Source organism: Herpailurus yagouaroundi, unplaced genomic scaffold (assembly GCF_014898765.1).
Source record: "Herpailurus yagouaroundi ecotype Mexico unplaced genomic scaffold, PumYag 140, whole genome shotgun sequence".
NCBI classification, from domain to species: domain Eukaryota; kingdom Metazoa; phylum Chordata; class Mammalia; order Carnivora; family Felidae; genus Herpailurus; species Herpailurus yagouaroundi.
Genome location: NW_024412395.1, coordinates 54988259 through 55013537, shown reverse-complemented (window position 1 = coordinate 55013537; position 25279 = coordinate 54988259). Strand labels below are relative to the sequence as shown.

Below are 25279 nucleotides of genomic sequence, written 5' to 3'. Positions count from 1 at the left end.
ATATGTTATCATTTTTAATTGTCAGAACAACCTTATGAAGTAGGTATTATTTTATATATTTACAGATAAGAAAATGAAAGCACAGAGAAATTAAATAATCCTACAACGGATGAATCAAATAGTCTGAAACCCAGGTTTGAATCCAGATAGTCTGATCCCAGAATCTGTGCCCTTAATCACTTCTGCCATACTTATATTTCCATTCTGCGTGGAATGTCCTCTCGACTCTGCTTCTGTTTGCTGCTATCAGTCTCTGAAAGTCCTCATCTATATTCACGCCTTCCCTCCTTAATCCTGATTTGTGCTGATTAATCCCTGTCTCTCCTTTCCTTTTGTGTTTATTGATCTTAGTTATAGTTTATAGGTATGTTTTTTCTTAATTTGATTTATAAATTTTAAGAATTCTATCATAATACTAATCCAGTACAGTACACCCAAGAAGTCCTCAGAAAATAAATGAATAATCATCACTAATAGTCACGCAGTTCAAAGGTGAAGAGATGAAACACAAAATTTTCTCACATCTGTTATTGCAGTTTGCCGTGTTTTGTGTTTTACTTACTCTTAATTTATGTGATTGACATGCTTAGCACTGGTTCCTTTGAAATACTTGCTAAATATCTTATTGTGTGCTGTGAAACTGATCCTTTGCTGTTGTGCTACATGTCTAGCTTCATCTAGAATCCATAGTTCCCCTCCAACAGTTTTTCATTTGGAGTGCTAATGAGTGCTTGAAACATTCATTCACTCATTGATTCCTTTATTCTTCGCTTCACCTAATGCCTAATTATGTATCAGCTCTGATCAAGGCACTGGAGAGAACTAGAAGGGCATATAAGACAGAATCCTCCAGCTTAGATAACTGAGAGATAGAATCACATACTAATCACAGTTAATCGCATACTAATCACATACATTCTAATACTAGATATACATGCTACAGATCATGTGAATAAAATAGATTTTGTTAATAGTTCAGAAAGCAGGTATGGTTGGAGAAGGTATCGTGGAAGTATCGTTTCAGTGACATCTGATTAAGGCCATGAAAAATACGTAACTTCTCTTGAAAGGCAGAAGTGGGGAGGAAGACTATTCCATGCAGAAGGATGAGTAATAGCATTAAAAATGTAAAATGAAATTATTGAGAATGGATCAGTTTGATTAAAAGGTGAGATATCAGTGAGCACTGACATTAGAAAAATTAAAGCTCTGCTTTGCTCTTTAGCTTATATTGTGAATGGCAGAGTGCACATGACTCTTTTATTCATTGCTTACAGTATTGGTAATAGAGATAAGATTCTGGTTTTTGTTAATTTCTCTCTGCATTTACCCCCTGCTTACAACAGACCTCTATAAAAGGTATAAAAATGGATCTTCCCAGGAGCCTTATTTGGGGTAATATATTAAGCCACTAATTTTACCATACTTTATTCCAAACAATTATCCCTACAATTCCTCCTATGACTCTGGAATTGTAGAAATATAGACCCGGACTCCTCTAGGATTGCCTTGTAAGATGAGGGGAAATTTAACTATGCATTTTAGGGATAGATTTGATTTGTAATGGAAATGATATATGTCTTTGAGACCCAGGGAAGGGAATGGGCAAAAATACAGTGACAGTCGAATGTGAAGAACTTTCTGGACTTCCTGAGTCAGTACAAGTTTGACTGGAACTGAGGATTTGTGGAGAATGAGTGTGGGGCAAAGCCATTTTATAGAGGAATTTTTCTACTGGCAGAAGGGTTAATGCCGTTTTAGAAGTTAGGAAGTTAGTGAGATGGTTATTGGAAAGGTTAAATACAACAAAAGCAGCTAGCTCAATATTGGAGGTAGAGCAGAATCTCAATAAATACTAATTTAAAATATCATTGAATAAAATTGCCTTTTATACATTTCAGGTATCTTATATAGAATAAGAAGTGAAAATATTATTGAGAGATGAATATTAGTTCTCATTAAGGTACTTTCTGCCTACTTCTTTGGAAAGAGTTGATATATAAAAAAAGAGTTGATAGGTTTCAGCAACTAAAAATGTCAAGCCCTTGAGCAGTTGAATATGATTAAGTACAGGTGTTGACTCTGGGTTATAATTCATAACTTTTAAGTGACTTTAAGAAATCTTTAATGGTGTGGATGTCTTATTATCTACAATATAAGTACAATAACAGTAACTGTTAGGCAGAGTTTTTTGGTGCTCTGTACGTTTAAAGAACTATATTGTATGATTTTGTAATGTGTTGCTTCTGATCAGTTAAGTGGTATCAGTAATAACCAAAAGGCTTTTTTCCTTCCTACTACACTAACATAAGCTTCATATTTACCGGTTTTCATGTTTATATACCTATATCTTTTTTTTTCCTCTTTGTTCATCTTGTTCTTCCTACTTAATGTTTTGTTTTTGAGTTACTCCTTAAAAGCATATTATTTTTAATTTATACGAACTCTTACTATTAGGAGAAATAAAAAAAATTTGTAAGGTTTCTCAGAACCTGACTGACCTACTTTGTTATTCTCTCCTAAGTATCTGTTTGTCTCAAGATTGGGGATGATTCTTTATTTCTAGCATTGCTTGATTGCTTTCATATAAATTAACTAGTTTGTTAAAAGTTCTGCATAAGTCATGTATAATTTCTTTAATTTTAGATTGGTCTCTCAAAGCCAGCCACATGTGCATGTTATTTTACTAAGCGTTTTGAAAACCCTGGTTAATTTTTTATTATGTCAGAGATAGGGTCGGTTTTTTTCCTGTTGACCAGGATTTTGTTTTGAGCCTTTTCCTATAATGAAAGAGGAGAGGAGAGGGAAGAGAAGCAAAGCAAAAGCAAATTTTTTTGGCTACCCATAGTTCTATTTTCTATTCCAGCATTAAACAGTTAGCCTGTAGCATAGACTGAATTATTTGGGGACCTTTGCTATGTCTCAGATAATAAGTTTTCTCCTGGAAAATGAAGGTTAAAGACTTTAAAGGCTACTTTTTTTTTTTTTAATTTTTTTTCAACGTTTATTTATTTTTGGGACAGAGAGACAGAGCATGAACGGGGGAGGGGCAGAGAGAGAGGGAGACACAGAATCGGAAACAGGCTCCAGGCTCTGAGCCATCAGCCCAGAGCCCGACGCGGGGCTCGAACTCACGGACCGCAAGATCGTGACCTGGCTGAAGTCGGACGCTTAACCGACTGCGCCACCCAGGCGCCCCTAAAGGCTACTTTTGATTGATTTGTTATTGTAAATAAGTACAACCCACCAAGTCTTGTTATGCGGTTCCATTTATGCTGTGCATCAAGTAATTAACAGTTTATATTACATTACTAGACAATTATTTTCGTTTTTGTATGTTTACACAATATTTTATTTTTCCAGAGGACTGTAAATATATCCATTTGAGGTAATTAAAATCTGATTGATAGAACCCTTTTTCATTTGCTTCAGACTCTGAAAGCTTAAGAGGCTTAAATCTATAGCCTTTTTAGCAGAATTTTGTTAGCAGAATGGTTTTTTTTTGGTTCTTTTCTGTGTCCTAGATTCTTTAAGAAGGTAAATTGATTTTTGAAGTAAATACAATAAATCAAGATGCCCTTTCCCCACTTCATAACTTAAGGTAGCTAAAACTGCACATCTTATTTAATACAGAGATAGAGAAATACTATAAGCTTGAGGTTCAGCTATGAATTAGATTCTGTTTTTGCTCAAATTGCTTTCATGGTCAAGATGAGAAGGGACTTTATGTAGATTAAGACTAGAGGTTTTTTTTTTTAATTGTTTAAGTGTTTATTTATTTTGAGAGAGAGAGAGAGACAGAGTGTGAGTGGGAGAAGGGAGAGAGAGAGAATCCAAAGCAGGTTCCATCAGGCTCTGAGCTGTCAGCACAGAGCCCAATGTGGGGCTTGAACTCACGAACTACCAGATTATGACGTGAGCCGAAGTTGGATGCTTAACTGACCGAACCACCCAGGCACCCCAGGGCTAGAGTTTTAAAGTGCACCTGTCGGGGCACTTGGGGGGCTCAGTCTGTTGAACATTCAACTCTTGATCTCAGCTCAGGTCTTGATCTCAGGATCATGAGTTCAAGCCCCACGTTGGGCTCTGCACTGGGTCTGAAGCCTACTTTAAAAAAAATTAAGTGCACCTGTAAACCTGGGCTTAAACTACACTACTAAATCAGAGCATCTGGAGTGTTCAATAAACAGCTTTAACTCCTGCTTTAAAAAAATTTTTTTAATGTTTATTTATTTCTGAGACAGAGAGAGACAGAGCATGAGTGGGGGAGGGGCAGAGAGAGAGGGAGACACAGAATCCAAAACCAGCTCCAGGCTCTGAGCTGTCAGCACAGAGCCCGATGCGGGGCTCGAACTCACAAACCATGAGATCATGACCTGAGCCAAAGTCGGTCGTTCAGCCGACGGAGCCACCCAGGCGCCCCTTTAACTCCTGCTTTCAACCACTTTTCTCCACCATAAAATAAAGAATTTGTCACCAGGGCACCTGGGTGTTTCAGTCGGTTGAGTGTCCAACTTCCACTCACTCAAGTCATGATCTTACGGTTTGTAAGTTCCAGCCTCACGTTGGTCCCACTTCAGAACCTGCCCCCCCCACTCTCTGCCTCTCCCCTGCTTGCACTCTCTCTCTTATGCTAAGTAAAATAAGTCTGTCAGAGAAAGACAGATATCATATGATTTCACTCATATGTAGAATTTGAGAAACTTAGTAGATGACCATAGGGGGAGAGAAGGAAAAATAACATACAGAGAGAGAAGCAAACCATAAGAGACTCTTAAATACAGAGAACAGAGGGTTGATGGCGGTGGAGGGTTGGGGGGGCACGGGGAATGGGTGATGGGCATTGAGGAGGGCACTTGTTGGGATGAGCACTGGTTGTATGTAAGCGATCAATCACGGGAACCTACTCCTGAAGTCAAGACTACACTGTATGTTAGCTAACTTGACAATAAAATATATAGATATAGATATAGATACAGATGCACACACACATATGTATGTATTATATACCTTTAAAAGTAATTGAATACATAAACATTAACAATTTTTGAGGAATTTTTGTCATGTCATTTATGGAAAGTAAATAGGAACTGGCATTTTTCAGTGTTTATGAATAAAACTATAGACGTTGAGTTGCTAATACAAGTTTAGCACTCTCCCTTCTCTTCAATGACCTATAGAATTCTAAGGAAGTTGGGAATCATAGTTCTGACACAAGGTATGACTTTGTTTGAAAAGTGGATTAGAAATTCGAAAAGGTAAAGATTTTTTTGAGCAGGATATCCTTATCTTGATTTCTAGCATTGTATTTAATAATATTTCTTCTACTGGTTTGGTAGAGTGCCCCCTAACCTTTTAGTAATTGTGGTGAGACTCTCGGTTAGAATACCTACATACATACATACAAACATACATACATACATTGTTTGTTTGTTTGTTTATGAGAGAGAGCGAGAGAGCACGAGAGGGGGAGGGGCAAAGAGAGAGACGCACACACAGAATCTGAAGCAGGCTCCAGGCTCTGAGCTGTCAGCACAAAGCCTGACGTTGGACTCGAACTCACGAACCAGGAGATCATGACATGAGCCAAAGTCAGATGATTAACTGACTGAGCCACCCAGGCACCCCTCAAAACATTTATTCTTACCACATAGGAGAAACTGGAAAGAATGTGAAATTATGTGTCATGCAGGGTTTGGTGCTATGATTTAAGGTTCAGTATATACATGTAATATTTTTTTTTCTAGAGTATGTACTTTATTTTTTAATTTTTGTTTATATTTGTAAGAGTCTGTACTTTTGTTATATAATACCTTTTGGTTTCATACTGGATTTGGGCTTTGAATCTTACAGGTATTGATGTTACCTTGAGTGCAAATAAAGATCTTTTGGCTTGAAACCTTACAATTCTCTCTCTCTCTCTCTCTCTCTCTCTCTCTCTCTCTCTCTCTCTCATTGCTTTTATCTGGTTGACATTGTTTTCTTTAGTTAAGTCTCACTATTCATCCTGATTGCCTCATATCTTTCATCAGTATCCTAGTGTACTTTGGCAGTGTATTTAGAGTATAGCAATTCTCTTTTAGCTGGTTCCCTACTTCTGGTTAGTCTTTCTAAATGCTGCTTTCCATTTGTTACTAACACAAAAACCAGTGTTGGCTCCCTCTGATTATCAGTTGAGATCCAGACTTATATTCCTATTTGGACTTTCCTATCCTTCATACCAACCTGATGTGATAAACTTTTATCTTCTACTACTCCTCAGTATAATTTCTTACTGTACTCAGCTCTCAGGTAAGCCTTGTTTATTTCAGCCTGTTTTTTCTCTGATGCTTTTCCCTGTTACTTGTCATGCCTTTCTTCCTCTTCTTTACCAATATATTTTTCCCCTATATTTAAAGGCCTTGATGATTAATTCTTAATTGAACCTATACTTAAAGTCCTTGTTAGTGAATATTATTCTTTTTATTAGATAAGATTTGTTTTTCCAACCACATTGTCCACTCATTGAGACTAAGGTCCTATTATTTTTTTTTGTTTTTAATTCTCAAAAGACTTAGCCTATTGTTAGATATATAAGCAAGCTTTCTTTAAATGGGGAATTTCTATTTAGCAAAGCATATTGTGGTCTTATATATGTGTTGAGCAGGTGACAGTTTATATACTGGTTTATATACCAAGGAATTCCTTATCTCTGTATTGTGTAGTGGTGGAAGATAGAAAAAAAAAAAACAACATAAGTCAAATAGGTTCGTCTTGACCATATACCCTCTTATTCCCAAGAAAACACCAGATATGCAATTTGGAATATAAGGTTTCTGTGACAGGTGGTTTACATAAAGTACTGCTGTGAAGCCTATATACTTAGATACATCATGTATTTTAAAACCTATTTCGACTTCTAACTAGAATGCTTCTGAAAACTGAATATAGCCTAGATTTAAGTAGAAATATAGCAAAGCAGTTCACTGAAGTCTTGAAATTCTGAAGTATATTTTTATTTCTAAAATCCTTCCTAGTTGGATTTAGCATCCTAAACATCCTAAACACTAGATTTATCTTTCTTATTCAAATCTTATCTTATGGAATAAGATATTAGACTTTGAATGAATGAGTAAATTGATCAAACTTTAATCTATTTATAATAATTGAAAATGGCGAACTCATTTCTGCCACATCATACCAGAAAATAAATATTCAAAATGTCCAGTGCCATATGAGTAGTCAAATATGTCTCACCAAGTAAAATATTTCTCTTTTGACTGGTTCTTAGTAAAGAAGGCACATAAATATTAAAAGTTACAACTTTAGTATAAGCATTGACATTTTGCATTTATTCACTTAGTGAATAGATTTTATGATAGAAGTGATTTCTGTAATAACTAAAAAGAATTTTTGGCTCATCTTATTTGCCGTGACCTCAGAATATACTGGAGCCACTCAGGGAAGTTCTGGGCTAGAAATTCTGTAAATGAGTGTATAATAGAGGGATAAGAGAAGACAGCTAAGGAAGACATCAACATTTAGGTGGTAGTTTGAGCAAGTAAAGGAATAGCCTAAGAAGAAATGGCCAGAGAAATTAGAAGAAAATCAGGAGAATGTGGTTATAAGGAATCTGCGAAAGGGATTATATCAGTGCTCTGAAGCTAGACGCTACTGACAGGCAACTCAAGATTTCTGAAGAATGGCTATTTGACTTAGCATCATGAAGACCAATCATTGGTGTCCTTTTTGAGATCAGCTTCTGAGAGCATGGTGGAAGCATACCAAACTGCAGTGGGTTAAGTTCTAAGGAGGGAGGAAAGAAGTAGAGCAGGTACAGACAGCTCTTTCCAAAAAATTTGACCTTGAACTAGAGGAAAGAAAGCAATAGTAGAATGGGGATTAATGTCCAAGGATGGCTGACATGATTGATTTACTGTAGAATCTTAAGCCTGCTTAAATGTTAATGGGAGAATATTAGTGAATAGAGATGCTACAAATACTGGAGAGAGAGAGGCATACTAGATTGAGGTCTCAGGAAATACAAGGATACAAGAAACAATCTGTGGAGCAAATTTCCTTGGGGGAGGGTAAGATTCATAGCAGAGACGGTAGAGAGATTGGCCATAAACAGAAGGTAATGTTTTCTGTTTCACTGCTGGAAAGAAGGAAAGATTGGGTACAACCAAAAAGGGGCCTTGGTTTTCCAAACATCACATGCATTTCCCTAATGAAGTGAGCAAGATGAAGTCTTTGCTGCTGAGTAGCAAAAGAGAAGAAAAAAGTATTGGAAATGTGAGAGAAGTCAGGAAGATATGAGAAAGGTGCTTTGTTATGAAAGGAAATGATGCAGGATTGACGGGTAAAAAGTCTTTGTGATGGGATCTATAAGCCTAGCTTATGGGTCATTTTCTCCTGTAACAAATCATTTGATAAGAAGGCTTTACTATAGTTTATTCTTTTCATTCATCTCTTTTATATGTTTAAAAATGTTTAGTGTAAAATAATTTTTATGGTAATAGTGGCTTTCTCCTTGTGGCTAGTCAGTGCAAAGCCAAAATTTCAAGTAAAATTTGTGCAAATTTCTCTTGAAGTTAAACCGATTTATTGTGCTTAAAAAATGACTTGCGCAAACAGTACATGTTCGTTATAAAAACTTTAAAGCAAGACCAAACTGATGAAGAAGATTTGAAAATTGCTCAATAGCTCACTGCCCAGGCATTATTTTATTAGCATTTGGTCAGTGTTATTAAGAGAGAGAAACAATTTCATAAAAATATGATCACTAATGTTTATGCTATTTTAAATAGAATGCTACATTTTATTTTATTGGGTTTGAAGGAAAGAAAAAATGCTATAGAAGAAATGCTATAGAAGAAATGACTGAACTTCAGGTAATTTTTTCACAAAAGATATGTTTTCTTAAATGATTCTGCTAGATAGAGTTAAGAAATAGGATCATGAGAACACTGAGAGATTGGAGAAATTATTTTTTAATTACATGTTTCATCTTTATATGTCCATCTGTTGATCCCTTACTGTGAAAGATGAGGAAATTAGCACACTTAACGTTTTTACCTCCCTTTCCTTATCTCTGAATTTTTGTTATTTATAACTTTTCATAGTTTATAATACATATGTTCTGTTTTGTTTGCATTATTTCTATAGTTGTTCAGTCTTATATGTTAGAATGTATTAATGCAGTCTGTTTGACATTAATCTCTATTCCTGTCAAAATCTATCCTTGAAAAATAGGCTGGCTGGATTTAAAATTCTTGAGTCACAGTTTCTTTCCTTAGAACTTAGAAGACTTCTCTCCACTGTCTTTTGGCATAGAGCTGCGGCCTTGGAAAATTCTGAATGAAGCCTTATATGTGACTTGATTTTACAGATTTTGTTCTTGGTGATGTGTATTGTATGGTGTCAATGATTCCGTATCAGTTGGTTTACCAACGTGCAGCTGGTCAGTGTTTGTTTCAGTGTTTGTTTATGCTGGCTTACTTGGAATGTGAAACTTCGAACGTGGCCGTGATTTTTAAGTGGGCCACCTTCTTAACTGATAGGATGTCTTTCAAAGATTGCGAGAAAAATAATGGTGTTTGCCTTATATAACTAGTCCATTTAGAGTATATTAGAGAGGAGTATATTAAAAACTGAATGAACTTAGAAATGCTAGGATTTAGTTCTTTTGTGCTCTAGAGTTATAATAAATAAGGGGACAGATCCTTGAGTTATAGTATTCCCATCACTGATATTTAGAAGAAATAGTGAAGAAGATATAGCCATTAAAGTATTTCTTAAAGAATCACTTTTTGCCAAAGATCAGTGGTCAGCTTTCTGTACTTACCTTTCTTTACCTCTAAGCAACATTTGCTATAGTTGAGTACTCTGCCCTTTTTGAAACATTTTCTTCCCCTCAGTCCCATAAGAGCATTTCCTTACATTTTCTCTCACGTTGTCACCCCTTCTTAGTCTCTTTTGCCAAATCTTCCTTCCCATCAAACATTTGAGTGTTGGAGTGCTCTTTTCACATGACATCATCCAGATCCATAACTTTAAACATCTGATAACTCCCAATTTTATATCTTAGTCATGACCTTCCATCCTACATCTAGTCCATCTCTCAAATATATTCCCAGTCCAAACATTTCTCCTCCATTTTATTTCAAGTTAACCACTCATCTGGTCATCTCTCATCTGTACCATTACCACCAACTCCTGATGAGTCTTTCTGCCATTCTTCTTGTCCTCTCCCTTAAAGTGTGTTCTTTTTAAAGTAGCCAAAGTGGCCTCTGACCGTAAATCGTATGTTATTACCCTGTCTCCTCTTTATTTACTTAAAACTCTCCAATTAATGGCTTCCCATTACAGTTAGAATAAAATGCATGCTCACATCACTTATGAATGAATGTGAACTGCTTTACTTCTCCAACTTACCCTCTGTTTACCATCCTCTCCTGTGGTTCACCCACACTGACCTTTTATTTCTATTTCTGAAGCACTTCAAGCTTGTTCACATTTTAAGGATTTTATACTTCTTTCTTAGATCCTTTGCGCTCAGATCTTCATATTACTGCCTCCTTCTGGCCATTCCGACCTCGGGACTAGTGTCATCTCCTTAGAGAGGCCTCCCTTACTATCTTAGCTAAAGTATGGCACAGCAGCGTGATCATTCCCCCACCCTGCACACACATGCTGTATCACATTAGCTTATTTTATACAGAACAGTACCAAAAAAGTCTTTTTTTTTTAGTTTATTTTTTCTGAGTGTGGGGCGGGGGGGGGTGGGGAGGGGGGTTGGGGACAGAGAAAGATAATCCCAAGCAGACTCTGCACCATCAGAGCAGAGCCCCATGTGGGGCTCAAACTCACAAACTGTGAGATTATGACCTGAACTGAGATCCAGAGTCGGACGCCTAACCTGACTGTGCCACCAAGCACCACCCCCCCTGCAAAGTTTTAAAAAATCAGATAAAATCCCATCACCAAAGAAATTTCTTGATTTGACAAAAAAAAATTTTTTTTGATCTCACATTTTTTTACTAAATTAAACAGGAAACTTTGTCACTAATGTAAGTAGAAAATTAGTATCACCTGTAGATATTGAGATAATAAAAACAAATACAATGAAAACTGCATACTTACTAATTTTTTTAGCCTTTAGAAGCTCTGAGACTGAGGCCTGCTCTGTTGATAAAGAGATACATTTATAAATGTTAGATATTAAATACCAACAGCATCAAACTGATACTTTCTCTTTGATATAGTCAGAAGGACTGAAGAGAATTGAAATGGAAATAACTTTCTCATTTAACAGTTCGGTATGATATAGTATAGTCTTCAAGATGACTAAAGTCATCTTCTTTACCAGTACAGTGTTTCCCCCAAAGGGGAATTATAATAATTGTAATAATCATAATAATCAGTGTTTTAAAGTGAAGCTGAAATAAATAACTTTGGTATGGACTAGGGTAAAATGTTGTGAACTAGTAAGAATTAGTGGGGGAAAATCTCACAAAACTTATTTTAACCTGTCCCAAGGTGAACTGAATGATATGAAACGGTATTACTCAAAACTAATGTTTGAGTATGTCACTATGCAATTTCTTCTAAATTACTGATTCCTTTTTTTTTAATTACTAATTCCTACATCATTTAAAAAATAGTATATGCCCCAGTTGCTGAAAGAGCTTATGTGTGGGGCTGTCTGCCAAGCACTTTACATATATTATCTGATTTAATTATACCCATTCTCTGAGAGGTAGAAACATCTTCATTTTAAAGATGTGAAAATGAGATCCTTAGAGGTTCAGTGATTTGTTTAAGAATTTATGACCAATGAGCTTGTCTGACTTCAGAACCCCTACTTTTAACCACTAAATTTCGTACTAAATCAGATAAGATGCGAAAGAATGCTGTAAGTGTACAGTGAAGTCTATTCAACTTGGAGCATATGGCCACCAAATTTTCTGTAAGCTTATATTTTATAGCTGTTTTAGGCTTCATGTCATCACAAGGCTATTCAGTTTTAAAGGATAACTTTAATATTTCCTTCACTTAATTTTTATCTTAATTTTGGCAATATTTAGTATCAAAAATAAATTTAAGTTCTTGTATATTACCACTCACATACAAGTGAACATAATAATACTAACCTTCAGGCATAGGAACAGCAGTGCAATCCACAGTGTATAGGGCCTGTGATTTGAGTTTCTTTCCAGTAGTAGGGGAATGGATTAGTGATGATCCAGTCGTAACTCCTTTTCTAGCCTAATCCTTGGCAGACTCTAGGCAAAGTGCAACCTAGAGGATAATTTGAAGGTTATAAGATAGACAAGTGCTATTTCCCTTTATTCTGGTTTTCTATTTGGATTAATTCAGATGATCAGAGAGCTTTATTTTCTTTGCTTTTAGAAGAATTGCAACTCCTAAGTTTCTCTCTGTTATCTGCTCAGTTAAAATTGAGGAATGTAATCAAGAAATTGCCATTTGAAACCTGCTGATGCATTTACTATTGTTGAGGACATCGCTATAGTTACTTACTGGCTCCTACATAAAGATGACTATATAGGATATTTTTCACTTGGAGTGTCATAAAATGTAGTTCTTTTTATAACTGAACTGACCATGCTGCCTTTGTTGCTTTGCCAAGAAGCTTTTGTTTTTATTTTCCTGTTTTATTGTGCCATTTGTGTAAGATGCCTCAAATCCTGATAAGTAATACCGTGCTTCCAGGGAGACGTTTTTCATGCTTTTCAAATATTCATACAATTTACCTAAATCACTGTCTGTCTAGTGTGTTTACGAGTAAGATATAATATGCATCCTCCTTTCTTGCTAATTTTGTTCATATAATTTACATGGCACTATTTAATATATCATCAGTTTTATGCCAAGAATTTTTTATGCCAAGTATTTTAAATACTTAGATTTTAATTGTAACAATATACTTACATTTTTTCATTTATATTACTGAGTAGCTCCACATTAAGATACAAATGGCTCAATTATTTTTAATTCTAGAAAATTATATTTAAAAATTCTTTGTAACCTGTAATGAGAATATCTTGGTCTTTGGTATGGAAGAATGAGCTATGGTCACTGTTTTTCTTTCATTAAACTCAGTCAAACTGTCTCTCATGATCCCTGTGATATCTTTATCTAAAATAATCAATGTTTTATGTTTGAAAACATCTCAATTTGGGTATATAATCTAGTTGGTAATTTAAATTAAATTAATTTGTTTATAAATGTGTTTTTTGTTTTGTGGGTATATCACTGCTTTCTGTTTATAATATTTCTCAGTATTTGTTCATTTTTGTGATACTGTTCTTTATCTGGTAATTTGAGTAAATCCAGTTGAATTATGTTGCCACATTATGTCTTCAAAAGGGCATAAAGTCAGTACACATGCTTCAGTAATATCTGGTTGTTTTACCCTTATGTTTCCAGTTGGCAATTTGAAATTATGGCTTCCACTGCACTTTAAATATGTGATAATAGCATGTGTTTCTAATAAGGGCCAGCACCATTTTGTTCAGATAGTGTGAATGGTTGTCACTCATATATGACAAATGCACCTTCATCTGCTTCTTTGATAGCCCCCTAAAAACCATACCCTCAAATCAGGCCGATGAAATTAGCTGCTGTGTAAATTGTGTGTCTGAGTGGTTCATTATCTAATCACCGTCAGAACCACAGTGATAAAGTAGATTGAAGCAGGGAAGAGGTCTGCCAGATGATTTCACCCACCCCCCCACCCCAAATCCGGTTTCCCTTGGAAACCCTAATAGTGCAGTTTAGAACTTCAGGCTCTCATGCCTGGAATTCAGTGTCTTTTAATGTACCAAACCTGAAAATAGCAGTAGTTCTGGAGCATAATTTTCTTTCTGTAAAGATTAATTTTATTTATTTCAATCAGTTTTTGAAATGTTGAGGCTCTTGAATTACTGTTTTTGTTGCTAGTGCCCTAAATATTACTAAATAGTACAAAAAACCCACTATGTCCTACTTGAAAGAATTCAGAATAATTTGAATAAATTGTTAACTTTCCAGGAATCTTTGATAATGGCTTTCTGTATTGTTTATTGGATTGCTTCTCTTTAATTCATTTTAGGTGCTTTTGAAGATGATGATATCACGCATGTTGAAGGAAGTGTAGATCCTATTCGAGATATAGAAATAATACACGAAGAGCTTCAGCTTAAAGATGAGGAAATGATTGGGCCCATTATAGATAAACTAGAAAAAGTGGCTGTGAGAGGAGGAGATAAAAAATTAAAACCTGAATATGTAAGTAAAAATTTACAGCTTATTTGATACTTGAGTTCATTTTTTAAATTATTATTTTTTTTACAATAATGCATCTAATAAAATATCTAATATTGTTATGGAACTTTAGAATCCAAGGATAATTTCCATTAAAAAATCATGGAGAAACTTCATTTTCTTTTGGCAACAAAGCGTCATGATGACAGTCTGTTTAAGGTGTTCTTAGCATGGCATGTTTAGCAGGAATATTGAGTATTTACATGGTTACAATGTGTATCCTCAAGTTGTAGTGTTAGGAAAGTGTGGTTTTATGATGAAAAACTTATGGATTTAGAGAAATGAATGAATATGAGTTTTGTGGATTTGAAGAAGTGATTTATATAAGGAATTGGTCTTCCATAGCGGTTGACTGAATGAATGTAGTATTAGATAATTTTAATCTTTTATGGAATGAAAACACATGTCATTGTCTTTAATATTCAAATGTATTTTTTATCACGTTGTAGTGAGAAATTATTAGTAATATAATTAGTGTTTCAAAATCAGTTTGGAAGCTTTTAGTTTATGGTCAAATTGTCTTTTAGATTAAAAAAGTGATGGCCTTAATCATACATTTTCTTGGGGCACCTGGCTGGCTCGGTCAGTGGAGAGGATGACTGTTGATCTCAGGGTTGTAGGTTCAAGCCCCACATTGGGTATGGAAATTACTTTAAAATAAATAAAATCTTTTTTAAAATTACATATTTTCTCACTAGTATCTTCCCTAAACCGTACTTGCTTTTTATGTTTTTTTGTCATAGGAAGGATTTTCTGTCTTTTTACTTTTTCATGTATTTTTAATACATGTGTTTATTTTTAATTTTCTCATGTCTGGAAACTGATTATCTTTTCCCTTTTTTAATTTATTTGCAGTAAGTTTGGAAAACTCAGTTGATTAGAGAGTTCTATACTCTTAAGGAGGAAATCAATTACAGAATCAGCCTCGACGCTTGAGCAGACTATTAGTAAATTATGGTCAATAGTGCTTGGACTTGGAACAAGGAGACCTGTGTTGGACCACTGATTTCCTTGGTAGTCTGGAACAAGCCCAATTCATTTTACTTCTCTTAACATCATGGCTATTTCAGTCATTTCTTAGTCAAATAGAGCAGAGAAAGGAGGGAGATTTGTCTGAGGGAATTGTATAAGATTTAGGACAGAGAAGGGGATTGATTGAAAGTACGGGTATGAAAAATACTCCTTTTTAAAAAGGGAAAAACATTGTGAGAAAGATGTTGGTCAAAATTGAAAACAATTCATTTGCCCCAAACAGCATGGTTACCGATAAAAATAAATCCTTAAGCAGTCATTCCTTAGTTTATTGAAAGTTACTGACATCCCTCTGTCTTTCAGAAACATCAACTGTCTTATAAATAAATTTATCAATGTTGCTTTTTAGATGGGAGAAAGGGGCATCAGGTTCTTCTTAAGTCCTTGAGCTACCATTTCCTGGCCTTTCCTCTCAAAAGAAAACTAGAATGTTGAGTGCTATTTTTAATTCCCTGTAACAGTATTTTATTCTTATTTCTAAGGATATTCCTAAAATTTCTGTATCAGATTTGAAAGCATCACTTGGACTTGTGTTTACAGAAGAATCTGAACACCTTCTCCCCATTTATTTTCCCTTTCCCTATTCAGCTCTTCCGGATAGATGGAATGCGTTATGTAATTTTCTTGTTTCCCAAAACTGTGATCATTCCATCGGTTTCTTTCCTCATATTAGACTCAGCTGCTTTAGAATGAATTACAGTTCAGTATTTCTTAACCATTTTTTTCATTATCACTGTCCCAAAGGAAAAAAGTTAATTAAAATTTAATATAAATTAATTAATTTAATTTCTTACTAATGAGAAATTAGATACTAATGAGTAAGGATTTGTTGGATAGGGTTGAACTTTGGAGGGCCACAAGCCATTTAAATAACTAAGGTTTTTTTCCCGCATAAGAATTAATTTTTGCCCCTCTAGGAGTAATATCACCCTCACTGAGAATGTATGCCATAGATTTTTGTTGCAAACCCCAGTACTGGTAAATACGGTAAAACACATGGCTTTTAGACATTTTTTTTAGTTGTTAGCAGAAACAGGATTTGGGTTGGATCTGTAACTTAATTTGGCGAGAATTAAGATCTCTTACAGCATTGAATCATTTAGTGCAGGGAAATCTTCTTTTTCTTTTTATTGAGCCAGGCATTTTTGGACACTTTTTATATATGTCATCTTATTTAAACCCCGCAACATGTGAGACATAAATTATCTCCATGTTAAAACTGAGGAAGCCTAAATTTCAAGAGATTTTATGAATTGCTCAAGATTTCATGCTTAGTAAATTGTAGAACAAGTTTTTCAGCAAGATCAGTCTGACTGCAGGGCCAATTTGTCTTTTTTTTTTTTTTTTTTTAAAGTAAGCTCTAGGCCCAACATGGGGCTTGAACTTATATCAAGTCATATGCTCTACTGACTGAGTCAGCCAAGCACCCGTGTCTTTTTTTTTTTTTTAACATTTTTTAAAATTGTGAAATGTATTCCAAAAAGATGCATATGTATTTAAAAAATAGTTGTAAAATAAAGGCTAGTAAAACCTACTTTCATGTCAAGAAATAGATCATTATTATCATCCAAAAATATCTGCATCACTTACCAGTCTTAACCCTCTTCATCTTCCCACAGCTAACCACAATTCTGAAATTTATAATAATATCCTTGCTTTTTTATACCAGTGTATGTGCCACCTAAAACAATATGAATTAGTTTTTCCTGATTTAAAACTTGATATAGTGTCATTTTATATGTATTTATATGAGCATTTTTCACTCAACATTATTTTGTGCACCCATTCATGTAGCATTTATCTTTAATTCATTTGTTTTCCTTACTGTAAAATATTTTACTGAAAAAATGTATCATAATTTAAAAATCCATTTTACTGTCACTGGGCATTTGAACCCCCCCCCACCACCAAGTTTTTGATAATTATGAACAATGCAGCTCTTTTACATCCCGGTGCACATAAGGGCAGTGTAAGGCATTCATCTAGAAGTAGGAGTGTATATGTATCTTCAGCTTTACTAGATAACACTGCTTCCTAGTATATGAGAGTTTATCCTCTTGCCAACACTTGGTATTGTCAGATTTTGTTTCATTTTGCAAACTGTGGTATGGTGGCATTTGGTTAGGGTTCTGATTTGTAGTTCTCTATTTAAGATTGGAGACCTTTCTTTTTTTTAAAATATTTGTTGACTCTTAGATTTCCTCTTTGTTCCTCTTAGATTTCCACTTAAGTGCTAGTTCTAATTTTGCCCATTTTCTGTTGGATCACTGTCTTGTTCTCATTACTTTGTTAAAGTTACTTATATATTCTGGATACTGATCATTTGTTTTAAATGGATTGCAAATATCTTCTCCGACTCTGAGATAATGGTATCTTTTGAGGAACAGGACTCAGTGTTAAGTACAGTGCCTTTTGTGTCTTTTTTAAATCTTTCCTACTCTAAGGTTATCAGGATGATCTTGTATCTTCTTAAAGCCTTATTATTTTACCATCTGCAGTTAGGTCTTTAGCCTACCTGGAATTTTTTGTGTGTGTGAATAGTAGAAGGCAGGCATCAATTTGACTTTTTTCCCCCCATATGGAAAACCTGTTACTCCAGCACCATTTTTTTTTTTTTAAAGACTGTGTTTCCCTACTCCAATGAAGTGCCTCCTCTGTCATAAATCAAAGAGCTGTGGCATCTTAACCCTTTCCTGAGGATTGGCAGATGACCCCCAGGTAAAAGTGGCCAAAAGTGACAGTGGGATCCCAACCCTCTTGAGTGGTGAAGGTGAGAAGGCTAAGATAAAATGAGGGGTTGATACACAGAATCTGGTCTTCTGTGTGTTCCCCAAATCATTTCTGTATTTTCCTTGTCCCCTGCTGTCCCAGTCTTCAGTCTAGATCAAGGACAATTAAAGTGTGGTCCTCAGACTAGCAATATCACCATCACCTTGGAGCTTGTTAGAAATGGAAACTAAAGCTACAGATTTTCTAAATCCGAATCTCTGGGAATATGTTTTAACAAGCTCTCCTAGTGGTTGTAGAAATTGTCTGTTAGGGGCATGTGGGTGACACAGTCAGTTAAGCATCCGGCTTCAGCTCGGGTCATGATCTTGCTGTTCATGAGTTCAAGCCCCACGTCAGACTCTGCACTGGTGGTGCGGAGACTGCTTGGGATTCTCTCTCTCCCTCTCTCTCTCTGCCCCTTCCCCACTTGCTCTCTCCTTCAAAATAAATAAATAAACTTAAAAGAAAGCATCTTGGGGTGCCTGGGTGTCTCAGTCGGTTAAGCATCCGACTCTTGGTTTTGGCTCAGGTCATGATCTCATGGTTTCGTGACTTCAAGCCCCACATAAGGCTCTGCGCTAGAAGTGCAGAGCCTGCTTAGCATTCTCTCTCTCCCTGTATCTCTGCCTCTCCCCTACTCATGCTGTCTTTCTCAAAAATAAATAAATAAACTTAAAAAAAAATTCTCTCTCCCTCTTCCTTTCTCATGCTCTCTAGAAAGAAAGAAAGAAAGAAAGAAAGAAAGAAAGAAAGAAAGAAAGAAAGATGTCTTGTTTTTCTATTGAAAGGATGAGGAAGCTGGGGTGATTATCAACTGATTTCCATTAGTCATTGGCTATGAGTTGCTCCTAGGAGTGTTAAGTCCCTGGTACCTGATGTCTGTGTGGACTGAGCACAGTGCCTAGGCAACGTTACAGATGCTTACAGTATAAGAAGCCATCAGCATTTACTTGACCTGTGAGAGCAAACGGGTTATGGACAGGAAACAACAGTCTCTGCTATACATCCCTTCACCCAATGTGCATTTAGATTTTTTGTCCTAACCATTCTATTTAATTTGGAATGTTTTTTAGGATCACAAATTTAATTTGGTGGTATTTTGTATTTTTCCTTGCTTCTGATTTATCTCTAGTTTTCACAAGAGAGTACCGATGTGATTATGTTAACTGGTTCTTAAAGGAGAGTTCTTAAAAATTTTTTTCCTTATATTCTCTAACAAATGGTCTAAAGGTATAAAATGTTATTGGTGGGACTTTAACTGGACATAGACCCTAGGCTATAAGAGAGATAACTACTTGAAAGTTATAAGAAAATTAGATAGATCATTTTGTTTACTAGGTATATGATTATTCCTTAATATTCATTCTGTGGTGTCTGTTTTCTAGGTAATCTTCCAAAAATGCAACATTTCAAGCCTCTCTTCTTATGAAATTTCTATTTTCTTGATTTGGGTATCATTAGTATTTTTATGTAAATATACTTAGATACACTCTAGCATAAAACATGAGCCAACTTTTTAATGCTAAAACAGAATCTCTCCTAAGTGTAAAGTTGATATATTCTGACATAAAAACACCTTGTATAGTGTATCTTGCTGTCTTTGGTAAAACTGGGGCACTAATTAAGGCAAGTGTGTGGTAAACATTTCCTATTGGTATTAATTAGCCAAGTGTATTAGTTTCCTAGGGCTGCCATAACAAATACTATAAACTGGATTCAAATGACAGAAATGTATTCTTTCACAGTCTGAAGACTAGTAGTCTGACATCAAGGTGTTGGCAGGGCCATGCATCCTCTGAGCCCTCTAGAAGAGAATCCTTTCTTGGCTTTTCAGTTTGTGGTAGCCCCAGCCATTCCCTGGTTTGTGGCTATATAGCTCCAGTCTCTGCTTCCATCTTCACATAAGCCATCTTCCCTCGCGTTTCCATCCAGATTCCCCCCCCCCTTTTTTTTTAATGTTTATTTATTTTTGAGAGAGTGCAAGCAGGGGAGGGGCAAGGAGAGGGGGACAGAGGATCCAAAGCAGGCTCTGCACTGACAGCAGCAAGCTGGATGTGGGACTCAGATTCACTGACCTGAGTTTAAGCCACATGCTCAACCGACTCAGCCACCCAGGTGCCCCCAAATTTCCCTCTTCTTATAAGAAAACCAGTCATAATTGGGCTGAGGGCCCACCCTGTTCCAATATGGCCTCATCCTAATTCTCAAATAACATCACACGGAGTACCATGGGTTAGGATTTCAGCGTATCTTTTTGGGACGGTTTACGATTTAACATTAACACCAGGGCATCAAGATCAAGGCTGATTTTGAAATCTAAGTGTGTGTACATTTCATTTGGAAAGACAAATTTTGGAAAATGTAAGTAGAAGCTTTTAAGGAACGATTTATTTTGTATTGATGAATTATTTGGAAATTATCACATTAAAAAATATTCATAGAACCAGCAATTAATTAGACAACCAAAGAAAACAACCAGAAATTGTAATTGAGTCTTTTTTTTCTGTCAGTATCTCTGAGTTAAATAATTAATGTCCCCCAAAACTTATAGCTATGAGCAGATTTCTTCTCATTATTCTTAGGGCACTTTTTAAAGTTGATTTTTACATAACTTAAAATTATTAACATTGTTTGCATATGTAATAGGTATATTTTTGACTAAAACAAAAAAATTCAAAAGGGTATAATCCTCCCATTTCTGTCTTCTCATTTACACATTTCTCCTCTTGAAAGTTTATGTACCCTTCCAGAACTATTCTTATATGACTTAGATTGTTTTCTAAAAGAATAAAATGCTGCAAGTACAGGGTGAGGCGGAACTGCATTCATTTATCTTTCTCCCTATATTCTCTCTGTTTTCATAGTCTCTACATCAGTTAATGACATCAAATTGTTTGAACTGAAAACCAATATCTTTGACTCCTCTTTCTTCTCTACCATTACATCCCATTCTGTTGATTTTATCTCCCGAATATTCCCTATACCTCTCCCTTCCTTCCTTCTTATTTTCATGACTTATTTAGTTTTGGGCATCATTATGCTTCATTTACTTTTGCAGCTTACCTGACTTCTTTGCCCTCTTGTCCCTTGTTTTCCGCAAACATAAAGTGCAGATCTGTTACTCCCTTGATTAAAATACCTCACCATCTTCCTATAAAGATACTGCCAACATAAAGTCCATGTCTCTCAGATTTCTTTGCGATTCAGCCTTTCCTGACTTAAATTTTCTCAACTTGCCTGATAGTGAACTAAACATTTTGGTTTCACATGAGCTCGTTTACTAGAACTCTCCTCCTTTTGCTGCCTCTCCATCCCTGTTTCTTAGTCATCCTTTCAGACATGGCCTAAAGAGAAGTGTCCTACTTTTTATAAAAATGTTTTGATTGTGATGCACTGTACATAACATAAAATTTACCATTTTAACCATTTTAAGTGTACCAATTTAGTGGCATTAAGTTCATTCACAGTGTTATATGCCTATTACCACTGTCTGTTTTCAGAATTCTTTCACCATCCAAAACCGGAACTCTGTGTCCTTTAAATAATAACTTCCTATCTTTTCCTCCCCCTCCCAGCCCCTGGAAACCTCTCCTCTCCTTTATTTCTCTATGAATTTGCCTGTTCTAGGTTCCTCATATAAGTAGATTTACAATTTTTGTCCTTTTGTGCCTGGCTTATTTCATTCAGCATAGTGTCTTCAAGGTGCATCCATGTTATAGGATGGATCAGAATTTCATTGCTTTTTAAGGCTGAATAGTATTATATGTATGTACCACGTTCTGTGGACATTTGGATTGTTTCTACATTTTGGCTATTGTGAATAATACTGCTATGAACATTATTGTACAAGTATATTGTGGTTGTAACTGAAGAAATCTCCCTTGAAAATAGTCCAGAAAAAAAAAATTAAAAAAAAAAAAAGGGGGGCGCCTGGGTGGCGCAGTCGGTTAAGCGTCCGACTTCAGCCAGGTCATGATCTCGCGGTCCGGGAGTTCGAGCCCCGCATCGGGCTCTGGGCTGATGGCTCAGAGCCTGGAGCCTGTTTCCGATTCTGTGTCTCCCTCTCTCTCTGCCCCTCCCCCGTTCATGCTTTGTCTCTCTCTGTCCCAAAAATAAATAAACGTTGAAAAAAAAAATTTAAAAAAGAAAATAGTCCAGAAGGAGATACTAAGTGATAATAGTGGATTAGAGAGAGTTATGAATGCTTTCCCCCTAAAATATTTTTCTATTTTAATTTTATTGTTTTTATAAAATAAATGTATGGAAATGAACCCAGAGTTAAAAAAAGTATTTATTAAATATAGCAGCCCATTTACAAATGCACAAACAAGGAATGTGATTAGAAATTATTGTAGTTCAGGGATGCCTGGGTGGCTCAGTCAGTTAAGCTTCTGACTTCGGCTCAGGTCATGATCTCATGGTTCATGGGTTTGAGCCCCGCATCGGGCTCTCTGCTATCAGCGTGGAGCCTGCTTTGCATCCTCTGTCTCCCTTTCTCTCTGCCCCTTCCCCCGCACACATGCACACACGCTCTCTCTCAAAAATAAAACATTAAAAAAAAATTATTGTAGTACATTATTTGAGTCTACATAATACACATACCCCAAAACTAGGAAAGAGGTTATAAAATTCTCAAAACTAGAATGACAAGTTGCTTAAATTAATGTGGCAATCCCATCCTGAGAGTCAAACTATGGGAGATAGGACTACTTGATGGGTTTAGGAGAAGTGATTATCCTGGTGAGTATTCTAAGCATAAAGGAGGTATTTTTTGACAATGATGCTTTTATCAATGGGAAGGATTAAGGCAAAGTGTCTGCTTTTTCTTGAACTGAGATGGGAAGAATGAGAATATAAATGTAATTGACCAGGATTAATTTAATGATTATCTTAACAGTGTAAGATATTTTACTTTCTCAGTTTATAGTCCTTATTTTAAGCAAATCATTGTTTTTCTTTTAAGGTTTTAGGAAAAAGTTTTTGACTTATTTGGTAGTATGTGAACATATAGGTAAAATATGCTAAAGATGAAAATCTTCTGAGTGATTAAAAACAATTTTTTTAATGTTTTTATTCATTTTTGAGAGAGAGGAACCGGGGGACGCCCCGGGGGGGGGGGGGCACAAGGGATCTAAAGTGGGCTCTGCACTGACAGCAGTGAGCCCGAAGCGGGGCTTGAACTCACAGACCATGAGATCATGACTGGCATAAAATGCCCATGAGCTGAAGTAGGATGTTCAACTGACTGAGTCATGCAGGTGTATGTTTATTTTTATTTATTTTTGAGAGAGAGAGAGAGAGAGAGAGAGAGAGGGAGTGGGCGCAGGTTAGGGGCAGAGAGAGAATCCCAGGCAGGCTCCATGCTGTCAGCACAGAGCCCCGACACAGGGCTCAGATTCATGAACCCTGAGATCATGACCTGAACAGAAATGAAGAATTGGCCGCTTAACCAACTGAGACACCTGGGTGCCCCAGAGGGAGAGAGAATCTTACACAGGTTCCACTCAGTGTGGAGCCCAGTGCGGGGCTCAATCCCACAAACTGAGATTATGACTTGAGACAAAATTGAGAGTTGGATGCTTAACCAGCTGAGCCATCCAGGAACCCCTGAGTGATTTAATCTCAGAAGTTTTATTGTATTTTTTAATATTTAGTCATAAGGACCAGGCATTCAACTTAGGCTATTTCAAGAAATGGATTTTTATTTTTAAAATACAAGACAATAAAGGAAATGGAAATCCAAAAATGTTGAGATCAGGAAGTGTGGTATATAGCCAGACCTGTTGGAGTAGAATTGTAAATCAGCCCAGGGCATCACCCAGGAATCTGAAAGTGTGTTCACCTTCTCTGTGTGGTGCTCTGCCGTTCACGTAACTCAGATGGCCTTCATTTCTGCTTCACTAGAATTCTACTTTTTTTCTGCTGCCACTACAGTTCATCTGCTGTTTTGTATATTGCTTTTATTCCTGATTTCTGCTTCTCCGTAATTTCTTCTTTAAAAAAAATTTTTTTTTAATGTTTATTTATTTTTGAGAGAGAGAGAGAGAGAGACTGAGAGACAGAGTGTGAGCAGGGGAGGGGCAGAGAGAGAGGGAGACACAGAATCTGAAGCAGGCTCCAGGCTCCGAGCTGTCAGCACAGAGCCCCATGCAGGGGTTGAACTCACGAACCATGAGATCATGACCTGAGCCGAAGTCAGATGCCTAACCGACTGAGCCACCCAGGTGCCCCAATTTCTGCTTACTTCTAATTAGCCTGTTTATCACATCATGTAATTTACTCTGTCTTATGTTGGCTCAGTGTGTCCTTTCAGCTTAAGTCTCCAGTTCTCTTATCTCAGTATTTCCTGAGAGCAAGCATCTAATTGCCTCAGTTTATTCCCATTTTGGCAGTGTTTTTTTGCATGAGACCCCTTCATAGGTCAAGGACCCACCAGTTCAGGCCAGGAGACTGTTTTTGAGTAAGAACTGTTTCCTCAGCAGAACCTGTGGCCTGAGAGTAAACCCATGTTGATTAGTGTGTTTGGGATACTATGTAAAATGGTAGGAGACTTGGCACATTATAGGTCCTCAGTGCTCATTGTTATGCATTTGAGGATAGCAGTTAGGAAGTGCAAAGCTGTTTTAAGACTTCCAGGGTAACGCAAAAGAATATGTTGTAGTTGGGCAAGGAGGATTAGACTCATTGAGGCCAGACTACTTTAGAATCATCAATTTTATATATACCTAATACATTTAGGGAATGAATTCCTAAATGAACTGATGTTATGGTACCTATGCTATAGACATACTTTCCTGTCCACTTTGTCCTTGCCTGCAGCCAACAAAACATAGATGGAGAAAATTTTAAATAGGACGTGTTAGTATCCCCCTTAACTCATTATTAGCAGCCTCAAATGAGCCCTCACCTATATCTAGCCTTCTTATTTGCTTTCCTGCTCTCTGCTGCAACTCCTTCCCTTTTCTCCTCAAACGTCTTATTTATGCCCACTTTGTGTTTCACCCATCCCTACCCTCAGTAGATGACCCTGCCTCCTACTTCAGAGATCAAAATAAAAACTACCAGACAGAAATTCACTCAGGTTCCCACAAGCCAAATCTAAAAAGCCTGCTTATTCACTCCTCTTATCAGTGGGTGGTTATTCCAGTTCTTTGAATCTTATCATGTCCCA

At 36.3% G+C, this 25279-nt stretch overlaps 1 protein-coding gene across 1 annotated transcript in view; it reads left to right on the top strand.

Moving 5' to 3' along the window:
* The window catches only part of OLA1 (Obg like ATPase 1), a 173707-nt gene that overhangs the window by 91828 nt on the left and 56600 nt on the right, over window positions 1-25279 (top strand). The window contains exon 5 of the mRNA XM_040475418.1: window positions 14096-14271. Within this exon, the coding sequence (XP_040331352.1) occupies window positions 14096-14271 (176 nt within the window). The remainder of the gene's footprint in view (window positions 1-14095; window positions 14272-25279) is intronic.